The sequence below is a fragment of the Penicillium rubens genome, assembly GCF_028828025.1.
Source record: "Penicillium rubens strain IBT 27055 chromosome Unknown utg000003l_segment0_segment0, whole genome shotgun sequence".
In the NCBI taxonomy this organism is placed as follows: domain Eukaryota; kingdom Fungi; phylum Ascomycota; class Eurotiomycetes; order Eurotiales; family Aspergillaceae; genus Penicillium; species Penicillium rubens.
The window spans coordinates 7,981,447-7,998,074 of record NW_026890601.1 but is presented as its reverse complement, the minus strand read 5'-3'; the positions used below and the strand labels follow the sequence as shown (position 1 = coordinate 7,998,074).

The window sequence follows — 16,628 nt, the reverse complement described above, 5'->3', positions numbered from 1 at the left end:
CGCGCTTAGTATAATAAAGCCCTTATTTAGATTCTTAATAATATACTATTTCGCTACCTTTAGCTTATTAAGAGATAGCTTATAAAGAGGATAGTAACTTAGTTATACTTCGGCTTTAAGAATAATATCGTAGTCTATATTAGGTCTATATAGGGGTAATTTATCTAACTTCTTCTTTAAAAATACTTTAGTTAGATTATAATACTCTAGCGGTAATATCATTTTAATCTCTTAAAGTTTAGGATCCTCTTTAATAGATAACTTTATAGTAAGAATTCGGTCTATCTTATAGAGTAAGATAGTAAAGATCTTAATTCTTTCTATAGGGTCTTTCTTTTTTTATACTTTCTATCTATCGAATCCGACTCTTCTAATTATACTAATATCGATTATAGGAAGGGGAGATTTATCTTCCTTTTTATAGGAGAGCGGAATATTTAGTATCTTATCTTTAATATTCTATACTATCTTTCTTTACTCTTATATCTATTAGTATCTATACTAGTATTTATAGACGTAAAGATAGATATCCTTCTTTAGCTTCTATACTTCTAGGGAAACACTATTGTCACGCCAGGTTTAACTAATGTCAGGCCACTAGTACCCCTTTCGGAATGGTAACTCTTAGCAGTTAGTTTTCAATACAAGTGCTATTTTCTATGGTATTGCCTTAGTAAAAAACACAGCCCCCGAATATCTCCAGCCACAGAGTACTTCTGCGGTCGGTCTGATCTTTACCCCCCCCCCTTTCATCTGATTATGAAGCTCCACGTAAATCACGTGATCTGGATAGGGCTTGTTTGCTAGTTTTTGCCGAGTCCCCCCACAAACATTCCGGTCTCCCATAGTAAAAGCTGCACTTTCACCTACACTTTTACAACCCGTTTTCATTAGTTCAAAAATGCACTTTGATTTTGACTTTTAATTTGTTTCAAATGCAGGCAAAAATGCAGGCAAAAATGAAGCTTTTACTATAGGAAACCAGAATGCAAATTGACATTGACATTGACATACAGATTTTTCATTTGTGTGCGGACTCGGTTAACCCTAGCAAACAAACCCTATCCAGATCACGTGATTTATGGGGAGCTTTATAATCAGATGAAAGGGGGGGGGTTAAAGATCAGACCGACCGCAGAAGTACTCTGGGGCTGGAGATATTCGGGGGCTGTGTTTTTTACTAAGGCAATACCATAGAAAATAGCACTTGTATTGAAAACTAACTGCTAAGAGTTACCATTCCGAAAGGGGTACTAGTGGCCTAACATTAGTTAAACCTGGCGTGACAATAGTGTTTCCCTACTTCTATAGTTATCTCTATTAACTTAAAGAGATAATCTCTCTAGTCTACGTCCTTTTAGTAAATATTATCCTATAGAGATCTCTATAAGATAGTCTTTAGGGTTAGGATAGAGATCTTACTCGCTGCTTTATTAAAGAGAGTCTTTTTATCTAGCTAAATTATCTAGTATTATCGATAATTAAGAAGGATATTATATTTAGTAAACTATATCCGTCTAAAGATAATATCGTATCTTCCTAAGTCTATAATTAGTATAGGGATCTATTATTAAATCCTCCTATCGATATAAATTATAAAAAAAGCTATATACTATATTAGTTCTACTAGTTTACTATTAAAGTCTTATACTAGGTATTTATAGCCTAGTCTTTCTACTCTAAGTCCGAAACGCTTATCTAATATTATAACTATTAATTAATTAATAAAAATATAACTATCTACTTTAGTATTACTAAGTACTAAAATAGAAAATAAGCGTCTATTATATATTAGCTATATATTAAAGACTAAGCTATCTCTAGAACTATTAATTAACTTTTATAAATCTAGCGAAAATAGTAATATCTTCTATCTATTTAGAAGGGAGACTTCGCCTAGATAGGAACTTTTCCTAAATCGGTATTAGCTTTAAGCTCTATAATCTTATCTATATAGAGAGGGTTTATAGTAGAAGTAGTTATTATAATAGCGAGGGTTAGTTTCTTCTTTAGATAATTATAAATTATATATCTATATTCTTTATAGTTAAAATATTATCTTTTTTTTATTAAAGTCTCTTTTTTAGAGATAGATAGACTTAGAGTATACTTATACTTTATATAAAGAGTGCTTGACTAGTTTATAGTAGATATATCTCTAGTATTAATAGTAAGGATTATAGATTAGGTATATAAAGAGGTCTTTACTTCTTACTAAAGATTAATCTTATACACTATACTCTAATAGCTCTATATAAATATATCGAATAAGATAGTATCTTAGTTAACTATCTATATAACTTAACTCTAAAGTAGGTATAAGAGTTTTAAGTATAGATCGCGCTTATAGTTTTCGGTAATAACGATAGCTTCTTTAGCGAGTTATATAAACTCTATAAGGAAATTAGTAAAACTATCCTTCGGTTTTATCTTAAGCTTATAGTATATAATATAAGCTTCTATATATTAGTTTAGGTTTATAAAGATAGTCTTTAGGTAAAGGATAATATCCTTAGCGTCTATATATAGGATATTAGTATTAGAGCTTATCTAGGGAGTAATATATAGCTAAACTTTACTTTTATAATAGCTCTAGATATAGAGCTTATAATAAATAGATAAAGGGTAATAGATAGTATTTATCTTAAGCTTCTAGCGAATTATAGTTTCCTAAGTCTTAAATTAGACTTCTTTTCTATTATTTAGTATAAGTATATTAGGTATTTTAGTAGTCTTCTAAGTGGTAATAGCCTTTATAATTAATATATTAGTACTATACTAATTCTAACCTTAGAGATTTAGGAGATAGAAGGTAAGTTTACTATACTCGCGGATAGCGATATCCCGATAGGCGATAGCCTTATCTTACTTAATACGAAGTGCCTCTATAGTATTATTAGATTTAGTTCTCTCTACTCTTAGTATAATAATCTTATCTTCGAGTTCCTAGACTAGATTTTATAATCTCTAGTAATTATAAGTAAGCTTAATAAATCTTTCACTTCTTAGTATCTAGCGTAGCTATATACTAATCGGTTCTTCTTTTTTATTATATTTATTAGTATTAACTAGTCTCTATAGATTATGGGTTAAGATATATAGGTTATAAGTAGCGATAGTTTTTTACTTAGTCTCTTTATTAGGTATAAGGATAGGCTACCTATCCCGATTTATAGATAGATTTTATCTTAGACCGACTATCTTAATTAGTTAAGGGTTCTTAGTTCGGTATAGGTTCGGGATTAATATAGATTAAGGTCTTAGCTATATAGTACTAAGGAACGAAAGTAGGGATATAATAAGACTAAAACTAATTAAATTAATAGTTTATATAGCCGTACTATTATAAAGAAATTAAGAGTGGTACTTAGTATTATATAACCTACTAGATCTTTAATAGAAAGAGTGTATTTTATTTAGAATACTAAGTATAAAAAGGGAAGGAAAAAAGGGAAAGGATTAATAACTATAGGATCCTTTTATATATCGAGACCTCTAATTAGGGATATTAGGTAGAAATCTCTATCGACTCTTATCCTAGACCCTAGTCTATTATATACCGAAGTAAATATTATTACGTGACTATATAAACCTCTAGATCGTTATATAGAAGAGATTAGAAACTTCTTCGCACTTCTATAAGTAGGCTTTATATTTCTAGTAGTATTTATAACTACTACTTTTAATATAATAAGATATATAATATAGCCCTTTATTTCTAAAGCTTCCGCTACTTATTAATACTAACGCTTTAGTTATCTTTATAGCGAGTATATTAAAAAACTTATAACTATAATCGATAGGATAGAGATTATTAAAGATTCCTTTTTAATAGTAAACCCTAAACCTTATAATCTTAACCTCTATAAAACCTACTAGCTAAATAGATAGTAGTAATAAATTTTATATAAAATATAAAGGACCTTTTTAGACTACTTAATTATATTTATTTTAATCTAATTATATTTAAACTAGGGTATAATAATTATATCTACCTTTCTTATTTCTATCTAGATAGGATTCGCTATTATTAAAGAGAGGTATATAAGCGGAAAAGTAGCTACTAATAAGCTATTTATACTTTCCTCTCCCTCTTTTATTACTAGTTTAACCTTTTAATTCGTATTTTCTATTTAGATAATAAAAGTTCGATAGATAATAAGACTATTACTTTTCTTAAAGATAATAGAATTATAATATAGATAATAGTTATTAGTACCCTAGAATAAAACGGTTTTATAAAGCGATCTAAAGGGGTAATTATTACTAAAGTAAGAGTATTTTTTAAAGATTTAGCTCTTTTAAAGAATCTTTAGCTAAAAGTAGTTTAAACTACTATATATATATTAAATAGATCGCTAATAAAGCTAAACTTAGAGAAGTAGATTATTCTATAGTAGGAATTCTATTTATAAGAGATAGATATCTTTACTTCTATTAACCTTTTAAATCTTAGGGTATATAGCTACTAAACCTATATAAAGATCTAAAGGATCCTTTAATTAGATAAGATATACTATAGAATAAAAATTAGATATCTAACGTAATCGGAAAGCGAGTGGCCACTGTAAGCGAGTGGCCACCACCTCCAAAAACGCGTCCATGAACTAGCACTTAGTTAATTCAACCACCCACTATGCCACCAATTCGCTCCCAATCCTCTGCAAATTCAACAGAGCAAGAGGGTAGGATCTTATTAGCTATCCAGGCTTTTAAAAATGGAGATATTATATCTGTTGCTCTCGCTGCTCGCACTTACAAAGTCCCGCGTACAACTCTCCGCCACCGGCTTAGTGGTGTATAACACCGCGCGATTTCTCGCGCCAACTCATATAAATTGACACAAATTGAGGAGGAATCTCTTGAAAAATGGATTCTATCTATAGATGCTCGCGGATCAGCACCCCGGCCCTCTACTATACGAGAAATGGCGAATCTTCTCCTCGAAAAGCGTGGAACCACCCCGGTTCTTTCGGTTAGCGATAAATGGGTTTATAATTTTGTAAACCGGCACCCTCTCCTTTCCTCCCGGTTCTTGAGACGCTATAATTACGAACGTGCGAAGTGCGAAGACCCGAAGATTATCACAGAGTGGTTTAATCTTGTTTAAAAAACGATCCTTTAATTTAGGATTGACCCCGATAACGTTTATAACTTTAACGAGACTGGTTTCGCGATGGGGTTAACCGCTACGGCAAAGGTGATAACGAGGAGTGAATACTACGGTCGGCGAGCACTTTTATAGCCTAGAAATCGAGAATGGGTGACTATTATCGAGTGTACGAATGCTACTGGCTAGGCCCTCCCCCCGTGTGTGATTTTTAAAGGCAAAGTCTTTATTGAATCTTGGTTCGACGGCCTCCCGGAGGACTAGCGATTTGAGGTTAGTCCTAATGGATGGACCTCTAATGAAATTGGACTTCGCTGGCTTGAAAAGCTCTTTATTCCTACCACTTCTTCACGTACGAAGGGGGGTACCGGCTTTTAATACTTAACGGCCACGGAAGTCATTTAACCCCGAGATTCGATGAAATCTATGAAGAAAATAAAATCATACCAATCTGTATACCTCCGCACTCCTCTTATCTTTTATAGCCTCTCGATATCGGCTGTTTTGCCGTGCTAAAACGCTCGTACGGCCGGATGGTTAAAATGAAAATATATCGATAAACTTGATTTCCTCGAAGTATATCCTCTCGCACGAATTGAAGCTTTTAAATCAGAGACTATTAAAAACAGCTTTCGATCTGCTGGTTTAATACCTTTTGCACCGGAGAGAGTGATTTCGAAGCTTAATATCCGGCTTGCTACCCCTACCCCCCTCCTAGCCGGGGTAGTGATTGGGATCTAAAAACGCCTTCAAACTATATGTAATTGGAAAAGTAAGCTTCCTCTATTAAAGCATTGCTTCGTATAAGATCAAGAAGCCCCCGAGCCCGTTTAATTCCGCTATTAACTAGGTTTTAAAAGCCTGCTAGATCACAATACAATCCGCCGTATTACTAGAGAAAGAAGTGAGCGATTTACGCGCTGAAAACGAGAAGAAAAAGTAAAAGCGAACTCGATCTATAAGGACGATAGTCCACGAAGGGGATCTCTTAGTTCAGGAGGTTCGTGAGCTACGTTCAGAGCCATTTGAGGCCCAAGTTGCGCGTATCAACAACTATCGTGAGCAGGTTTCGGAAGGTTTAAAACCGCCTCCCTAGGCCGGACGAGCATGTGGGATATGTAGAAAGCCAGGCCATAGAAGAGAGACATGCCTAGATAGATGATGATTTTAGTTTATTTAATTTAATGGCGTTTTGGTTGAGATAAATGTATTTAAAAACTATATATGGGGGGAGGGTGGCCACTCGCTTACAGTGGCCACTCGCTTTCCGATTACGTTAGTTAGTTATAGAGTAAGTAATATTTAAAAGGTCTAGTTCCTTTATACTAATAGCTATAAATTCGTTTAGGATATAACTTTAATTAAAAATCTTAATTATAAAAAGTATCTAATAAAGCCTCTAAAGATCTAGTAAAGATAGATTACTAAAGTTATCGAAAAAGATAAGCTTAATAAAGAGCTTAAAAAGGCTATACACTAAATAGATACTATACTAATTATATAAAATAAGCCTAAACTAATTATTTAGAATAAATAAAAGTAAGACTTAATTAATAGTTTAATTTAAAATAAATAGACTAATAGCCTAATCTATAAGATAAGTAAAGAGCTTATTTAATAAGATATATAGGCCGAAAGCCTAATATATATAAAGGGAAACACTATTATCACGCTAGGTTTAACTAATATTAGGCCACTAGTACCCTTTCGGAATAGTAACTCTTAGTAGTTAGTTTTTAATATAAGTGCATTTTCTATAGTATTACCTTAGTAAAAAATATAGCCCCCGAATATCTCTAGCTATAGAGTACTTCTACGGTCGGTCTGATCTTTATCCCCCCCCCTTTTATCTAAATATAAAGCTCTATATAAACCACGTGATCTAGATAGGGCTTATTTACTAGGGTTTGCCGAGTCCCCTTATAAACATTCCGGTCTCCTATAGTAAAAGCTGCACTTTCACCTATATTTTTACCTATACCTTTATACCCCCCTTTCTATCACTTTTATACCCCCTTTTTTATTAATTTTTATCAATTTTCACCTATTTTCATGTATTTTGCACCTATTTCTATCGATTTATTATCACTTTTTATCGATTTTTATACCTTTTAAGTCGTGATCTAGATAGGGTTTATTTACTAGTTTTTACTAAGTCCCCCTATAAACGTTCCGGTCTCCTATAGTAAAAGCTACACTTTTACCTACACTTTTACCTACACTTTTATAACCCGTTTTTATTAGTTTAAAAATCCACTTTGATTTTAACTTTTACTTTATTTTAAATATAGGTAAAAATGTAGATAAAAATAAAGCTTTTGCTATAGGAAACTAGAATATAAATTAATATTAATATCAATATATAGATTTTTTATTTATATACGGACTCGGTTAACCCTAGTAAACAAACCCTATCTAGATTATATGATTTATAGGGGAGCTTTATAATTAGATAAAAAGGGGAGGGGGGAGGGGCGGGTAAAAATAAGACCGACTATAGATATACTCTATAGCTAGAGATATTCGGGGGCTATATTTTTTACTAAGGTAATACTATAGAAAATGCACTTATATTAAAAACTAACTACTAAGAGTTACTATTCCGAAAGGGGTACTAGTGGCCTAATATTAGTTAAACCTAGCGTGATAATAGTGTTTCCCTATATAAAAGGAGAGGAGCTTATATAATAATAGATAGAAAAGGATCCTACTATTAGACTATAGGAGCGCTTTTTAGCTATATCTTCGCTAATACTAAACGCTATCCCTCTTTTAAAGAGTCTTCTTTTTCTAAAGGCTATCTCTTTATTAGATAGTCCGGATTCTCTTTTAAAAAGTCCGCTAGCTATCTATTCTTATAATAGCTTTATAGTAAGTACTCTATTAATAATAAGATAGTTTACTCCTATTATACTAAAATAATAACCTTTTTAGATAGTAATTCTAATAAAATTATTAAAATTCGAAAAGTATCTAATTTAAACGCGATTATTAATATTCTTATAAGAAAAGATTAGACTAATAAAAAGAGTAGAGAGATATAATTTACTTTAATAAGAAATCTCTAGTAGTTTTCTAAAGATACTAACTAATAAAGATAGGGAATTAATATATACCCCCCCCCCCCCTCTTTACTATTTATACCCCCTTCTATCTAAAAATTTAGTACCGCTTTCCTAATTAGGTACCGCTTTTACCTTAATACCTATACCTACCTACCGACCTCCTTATTACCTTTAAGATTTTATACCGCCTTTATATTAAAGTACCCTCTAATACTATTAAATAATAGTAGATACCTATAATTTATATATAAATATATAGTAAAAATAAGTCACTTTTATTGGTAACTATATCTAGTACTATACCTAGTACTATATCTAGCACTATACCTAGTACCTATACCTAGTACCTAGACCTAGTACTAGACCTAGTACCTAGACCTAGTACTAGACCTAGTACTAGACCTAGCACTAAGTTATAAGACGTAAATATAGATATAAAAGGGGCTAAAAACACACGCGTTAAGGATAAAAAGAATAAATATTAATATATTAAGTATACTAATACTAATTCCGATAGAAATATACGTTTTTTTCTAATTAAAATATATATTTTTTTACTATATAAACTAGAATTCCTATAGTAGTAGTAGAATTATATAGTAGAAAGCTCTATACTAGTAGAAAGTATAGTAGAATCTAGGGTTATACCCGATTAGAAAGGTAGTACTAAATTTTTAGGTATAGGGGGTAGTATTATCTAAAGAGGGGTAGTATTATCTAAAGAGGGGTAGTATTATCTAAAGGGGGGTGGTAGTATTAATACCCTATTTTAATTCTTAAGTAATACTTCCTTTAATAATTATATTAATTAAAAAAGCTTAAAAGGCTTCTTTTATAAGCTTTTTAGCGCTACTATTAATTAAAAAGCTAGTAAATAGAAGATAGTTACTATCTTAATAATAGAGATAGAGCTATTTACTATTTTAGAAGCTAATAAGATAGTGGTATAGTAAAAAAGGCTTCTTAATATAGTCGGACTTAATTATAAAGTAGGTCTTATAATCGACTATAATAATAAGTAGATAATTAATTTACTAACTTATAAGTAACTTTAGATATATATAAAACTCCGCTATATAGATATTTATAACTACTAGCTTCGCTAGGAAATTAGTACTAGCTTAATTTCTATTTATTAGATTATAACTACTAAGATATAGATAGATAGACTTACTAAACTACTTCTATTATAGTCGTATAAGGCTTTTATAATATCGCTTAGACTTATTAATATTAAGCCTTTAGTAGAAGAGTAGATTATATAAAGATAGTAACTTCTATAGAGCCTAAAGGTAGCTCCTAGGGGGGTATATTAGCTAGAATTACTCCCTTCTTATACACTTATTTAGTCTTTTACTTTCTCTATATAGTAGCTACCTTAGATATTACTCGCTAGCCTTAGGTATCACTCGCCTAGCTATTAGCGCTACTTTATAAGCCTAATATAGGTTAAATAGCTAAGTATATCTACTCTTTATAAATTATACTTGCTTTACTTTTCTTACCCCTTTATATAGTAGTAGTAGTATTAAGTTATATAGTACACTTCTCTCGTTTAATAGTTATAAGCCTAGCTTACTAGTAAGTCTTTAAAATACCTTTATCGATTTATAACGATACGGTCGCTTACTAGAAAGTACTATACCTCTAAGTACGAAGAAGGTTAACGCTATACCTTACTTCTACTAACCTCTAAAGATAAATAATAAAGAAAATAATACTATATAACGTTAAGATATCACTCTTTTATAACGACTTTACTTCTTTAAATATTCCTATTAATATAAGAAGTACCCTAAGGGTATAAGTTATCCTTAAAAGCTTAGTATAATAGCGGACCTAGATTATATAGGTAGAGTTAATGGCTAGGAAGTCTAATATTTAGGAATATATTAATCTAAAGCTCGAAGATAAAAAACGGCTAAAGATACTAATAAAGCTAGTTTAATTAGTCTAAAGTAGTAAGTAGTATATAAAGAATCCGGAGATAAAGCGCTTTATTATAGAAGGAAGAACGGATTATTAATATAATCGGAAGGATTATAAGATAAATCTTACTAAATATAGGATTATTTAACTATCTTTAGAAAAGGTCGCTAACTAGATTAGGAATATACTAGCTATTAACCTTTAATATCTAATAGTTAATATCTAAAGAAGGACGTTAATATCCTATCGCTTTCTAGTCCTAGAAGTTTTTAGGGCCTAAACTTAACTATATAATACTAGATTAAGAGCTATTCGCTATTATTTATTCCTTCTAATATTAGAGATACTATCTAGATAGTAGTAAGTATCCTATTAAAATACTATTAGATTATACTAATCTATATACGTTTATAATATAGTAAAAGCTTAATAGCTAATAGGCGCGTTAGTATATATTTCTTATACCTTTTAACTTTATTATAAAGTATAGGCCTAGAAAGATAAATCCTATAAATAGACTTTCTAGGATTCCTAACTCTAAACGAGTAATCGTAGGAGAGGAATTAATAATCCTAATTTAAAACCGAATTATAGACGATTAACCCTTAGACCTAAAAGAGGCTAAAGAGAGAACGGCTCTAACTATCTAAAGGATTTTAGAAGCTAAAGATCTAAATATAGATTATAAGTATAATTTAGATAAATATAACTTAGAATTCTAGTTTAGACTTAGTTAAGAGACTATATAGGGAGATCCTAGATCTAATATAACTATTAAGATAGTAGTAAATCGCGTAAGTATAGAAATAGATAACTAGTCTAAATAGCGAGAACTATATAATAAATTAAATATTCTATTTAACGTTATAGATACTATAATAGTAGTAATCTAGTCTATTAGTATAGATACTATAGATATTCTTAAATAAATAGGAAAACTCTAATCGGATAATCTAGAGACGAACCGCCGAAAAGGTAATATATCGATCTCGAAACCTAATAGTAAAGGCTAGTTAGTCGACGTTTTAAGATTACTATAGTACTAAGGACGTCGATATATACTAAAGAAGGAGGGTATTTATATAAAATTAATATAATTATATTATAATAACCCTACTATAGGCCACTTTAGTAGAGTAAGAACCGAAGAACTCCTAAAGAGAGAATACTACTAGGTAAATCTATAGGCGGATATATAGAGATATATTAGATCCTATATAATATATTAAACCGCCTAAATACTAAGATATTATCCTTTTAGTAAGCTTAAATCTCTACCGATTCTATCCTAGCCTTTTACCGAACTATTAATAGATTTATTATAGGGTTACTTTAATCGATCTAGAAAGGAAGGATAGTAGATACTATTCTAGTAATTATAGACTATTTCTTAAAATAGTACCTCTTCTTCTTAGTTTCGATAACGATAGATACTTCGGAATTAGCCGAGATTTTCTATTATAATATTAAATTAAGATTCAGTCTACTAAATAGTATTATATCTAATTAGGGATCTATTTTTATAAGTAGATTTTAGTCGAAACTATATTATATATCCTAGATAAAATTAAGGTATTCGATAGCGTTTTACCTTTAGACTAATAGTTAAATAGAGAGGATAAATTAGACGCTTAAATACTACCTTTAGTATTTTATTAATAAATAATAGAAGATATAGCCTATACTCCTATATATAGCGGAATTCATATATAATAATAAAGTTAATATAATAATTAGAATATTACCCTTCTAGGCCTTATTAGACTATAATCCTAATTTCTAAATACGCGCTAAAGATAGTAGCGTAAAGAGGGAGATACTAGTAGTATTATTATAAATTAAGAAGCTTTAAGAGCTCTATAAAAAGCTATAGGAAGTATAGCGAAAGACTACTAAGATATAGGCGAATTATTATAATAAACGCTACTAAAAGATAATATTTAAAAAGAACGACCTTATAGCTAGCCCTTTTAACGAAAAACCTATAATTAAAAGAAGGTACGATAAAGAAGCTATTACTAAAATAGATAGGACCTTTTAGGATCTTTAAATATATCGGAAAGTAAGCGTATAGCCTACTACTCTCTAGCTAGTATATAGCGATTTATAACGTATTTCCTATATCTTTACTATAACTATAGTATTAATATAAAGGTAAACCTAAGTAATTACCTTTACTAGAGCTAGTAGATAATAATAAATAGGAAGTCGAAGAGATAAAGGATAACTAGCGGTTTAAATACGAACTATACTATTTAGTAAAATAGTATAGCTAGCCTTTAGAATATAATTAGGGGATTGGTAATATGACCCCCCCCCCAATCTTTACTTGACCCCCCCCTGCCTGAAAATGCCTGATTTTTCAGTACCGCCTTCCTAATCTGGTAATGCACCTGCCTCGACCTCTGCAGCCGTCTACCGCGCTCCACACCGCCTTCCAATTTTTACACCGCCTTTGTGTTAAAGTCCCCATACAATTGTAGTGATATAGCAGGTACCTACAATTTGTATGTAAACCCCTAACAAAATTAAGTCACTTTTGTCATATAGCACTCTATACATAGGATCAAAACAAATTGATACTCTAATTCTGGTTTACATACATTAACCTACCTTCTTCCACCTCATTTTTGACATTCATTTTCGTCCAAATCCCTCCAATTTCATCTGTTTTTATCAGTTTTCATCCTCAATATAGCCTCGCTAGGCCTTAAATACATTGAATACCTACTATCCTCGGATTCCGAGCCAGAGATCGTCCCCGAGTCTCCACCCGTAGTGCCAAGCACCAATCCCGAGCCAGGCCCAGTCACTAAGTCTACACCAAGCTTTACATTCCCGCTCCCCCCGCTAAACCGGTAATATAGTACATATAAGGAAGCGAGGGAAGCAGTAAATACCTTTACGAGGCCCCCTAGCTATGCGGTTATAAGTATCCGTTCAAAGTTTACAAAGAAAGGGGTAAAGAAGACTATCCCGCTTATTTGTGACCGTGGCCGTCCACTTTATAACGATGATCTTAATCTAGATAAGCCATATAAACGCCGGAGGACTACTACACTAAGGCTTGGATGTCCATTTAAGATAACTCTTCGTCTATATCTTAAGACAGGCCTTTAGTATCTAACAATCGAGAACCCGACCTATAACCATAAACCCTCACTAGTATCAACCTATCCGATCTAGCGAGCTCTTGATCTTACCTATAAGAAGAGCGAGCTAGCGCATACGCTTTCCTAAGGCCATATAACTAAACAGATCTTAACTGAGCTACGTGAGACCAATCCTAATACTATCCTAGTTCCCTAGGATATTTACAACGCTCGTCGGAAGCTAAACGAGGTCTTTCTTGCCGGCCGTACGCCCCTTCAAGCGTTGTTAATAGAACTTCCGAAGGATGGTAGCTGGATCTTTAAATATAAGCTAGATAAACAATCCTATGCGTCTACTTTATTTTATATATATAAATCAAGCATTATAATACTTCAGAAGAACCCTTAGGTGATCTCTATAGACTACACGTATAAGACCAACCGGTACGGTCTTCCTTTACTAGATATCGTGGGCTTCGCTACTACTAGATCGATATTCCACCTAGGTTTTGCCTTTATACGAGATAAAAAGGATGATTTATACGAGGTAGGTATAACCTATATGATCCTAATACTATATGATCCTAATACTAATTAATACTTTACTACTAGATTATACTTACCTACCTTGCTGAAGCCTACGAATCTCTTAGCCTTCCACCCCCGCGTATAATCATGACTGATAAAGAGCGAGCGTTAATAACTACAATTAAGACTGTTTTTCCCGATATAAAGAATATGATTTGTATTTAGTATATCAATATAAATATCTTAAAGAAAGCACGCCCTCTTCTCGCTGATCAAGTTGCGTAAGCACGTCGAGACCGTCAAGAAGCTCTTAGAGAGGACCCCCGTACACGCCTTACTCCCGCTAAAGCCTAGGAAGACCGTGAAAAAGCCGAGGAGGGGTGGAAGAAGATGCTATATAGGTGGAACCGTGTTATATATACTATCATATTTGAAGAAAAGGATCGGCAATAGAGCAATTTTAAAGCACGATACACTGATCCCTCTAGCCTCTTTACCCCACTACTAGATTACATACAAAAGGAATAGCTCGATGACTGCCCGGAGAGATTTCTTCATTACTATACCGCACAATACCTCCATCTTAATGAGATCGCTACATCCCGTACAGAGAGCGCGCATTAGCTACTAAAGTAGGGTCTCCGGGTCTCAAATCATGATTTGCTAGGAGTTCTCCGCAGCTTTAACCGGTCTGTGGAGTATCAATTCTCTAAAATCTAGTATGGAATTGAGGAGCAGAAGATTCGAAGGCTAGCATACATCCCACAGCTTTACAAGCTCCTTTACACCCGGATTTCAATACGCGCAATTAAGCTTACTAAAGCGGTTTACGCACGGTATCTACCGCTAGGAGATGACAAACCCCTAGTTCCACCAATTTGTACTTGCAATTCTAAAGAAACAGCTGGCTTTCTATGTATCCATATCATTCAGCAATACAATACGGAGCAGCGATCTTTAGAACCAGCGCTATACCATTAGCATTAGCACTTAGATAGTGTCGATGCCCCCCCGCTTAACCCGATACTTCTCATCTAAGATCCCCTTCCAGTCCGTCGACGAGGACGCCCTCGCGGTGCCAGGAACCTCCCAAGCACACAGGCAAGCACACAGGCAAGCACACAGGCAAGCACACAGGCAAGCACACAGGCAAGCACACAGGCAAGCACACAGGCAAGCACACAGGCAAGCACACAGGCAAGCACACAGGCAAGCACACAGGCAAGCACGTAGCAACTGCAGTCTTCCCCTGATCCCCTCACGCAGGATCGTTCTATACACCGAGATCCTTCGTCATGGGAGGAGAGTCGAGGACGAGGACGAGGACGGGGACGGCCGCGGGGACGAGGAAGGGGACGTGGGCGTGGAACAAGCAGTGGTGAAACTGGCAGTGGTGATACCGAGACTGGAGGACAGGGACGGGGCCGAGGACGGGGTCGAGGACGGGGCCGAGGACGGGGACGAGGACGGGGACGGCCGCGGGGACGAGGAAGGGGACGTGGGCGTGGAACAAGCAGTGGTGAAACTGGCAGTGGTGATACCGAGACTGGAGGACAGGGACGGGGCCGAGGACGGGGTCGAGGACGGGGCCGAGGACGGGGACAGCGCGCGCGGGGACCTGGTTGAGAAGCTCATTTAACCTGTATGTGTAAACAAATGCTTAATTCGACAGAAATGTACGTTTTTTTCTGATTAAAATGCATGTTTTTTTACTATGTAAACCGGAATTCCTAGTGTTGGCAGAATTATATGGCAGAAAACTCTGCACTGGCAGAACGTATGGCAGAAATCCTGGTCGCACCCGATCGGGAAGGCGGTACTGAAAAATCAGGCATTTTCAGGCAGGGGGGGGGTCAAGTAAAGATGGGGGGGGGGGGGTCATATTACCAATCCCCTATAATTAATAGATACCTAAGAGTATAATAGTAAATATACTAAAAATTATTATAAGATATAAAAGGTCCTAGAGAAAGTAAAATTAATTAGAAGTAGTCGATTATACGCTATATTAGTAGCGAAACGATATATATATAATCTTAAATCGACCCTATCTTACCCTATAGCTAATAGAGAGATATAAAAGAAATTTATTAAATAAAATAAAAAGAAATCTAGATCTAAGACCTCTCCGAAACGGTACTAATAAACTACCGCTATATCTATAGATCGAGAGGGAAACTCTCTAGATAGGACTTACGGAATAGACTAACTATAGGCCCTAGCTTAGAGGAGCCGACTAGGTCTTATATATCTTAGCGGAAGGTAATAACGCTAATATACTAAGACCTAGCTAACTCCTCCGCGATATATAGATAGGGGTAATAGGAACCCTTTATAGTAAGTTTAGCCTAGTTAGAAGTAAAATCTATAGAAAGGTCGCTAAGGACTACTAGAGATAAACGGGAAGACACTTACCTAGTATATATATCCTTAGTTAACTATATAAATTAGTAATAATAAAATAACCCCGAATTATAAGCGAAACTTATCTAGAATAGCTTAGTGCCGATAAGAGAATATCTCTAATAATATACTTTAGTAAAGCTATTAAATAACGCGATTAAGTGTTATATACTTACTATAACGCTATCGATTAGGTCCTAGAGAAGGAGGAACTTAGACTTACCTTTCTCGCTAGGGCTAAAACCTCCTTTAGTATTTATTTAAAATTATTCGGCCTAGGATAAGTATATAAATAATTCTACTTAGTTTCTTTTAATCCTTATAGGGACCTAGATAATATTAGTCTAAATCGGTTATAAAATAGGATAGTAATATATATAATAATATACCGTTTTATAAGGCTTATAGAGACTATTATAATATTAATAATTTTTACTATTATATATAGTAGTAAAGCACTTTATAAAGAAAGGCTAGAGAGCTATAAGATCTCTATCGCGC

The 16,628-nt window shown here is 33.5% G+C and overlaps 2 protein-coding genes across 2 annotated transcripts; both read right to left on the bottom strand.

Moving 5' to 3' along the window:
* Window positions 1-348: 348 nt before the first annotated feature.
* N7525_009294 (uncharacterized protein) lies at window positions 349-2,946 on the bottom strand (the record flags this gene model as incomplete). Its single annotated transcript, XM_061214665.1, has 3 exons — window positions 349-459; window positions 1,909-2,032; window positions 2,870-2,946. Coding segments are annotated over 3 exons (312 nt in total), but the record flags the coding sequence as incomplete, so codon positions are not given.
* A 12,051-nt stretch (window positions 2,947-14,997) lies between these two features.
* N7525_009293 (uncharacterized protein) lies at window positions 14,998-15,427 on the bottom strand (the record flags this gene model as incomplete). The annotated part of the gene is made up of 2 exons (XM_002563342.2): window positions 14,998-15,364; window positions 15,405-15,427. 2 exons carry the CDS (start codon window positions 15,425-15,427, stop codon window positions 14,998-15,000), a joined length of 390 nt encoding a protein of 129 aa, XP_002563388.2.
* Between the last annotated feature and the right edge of the window lie 1,201 nt (window positions 15,428-16,628).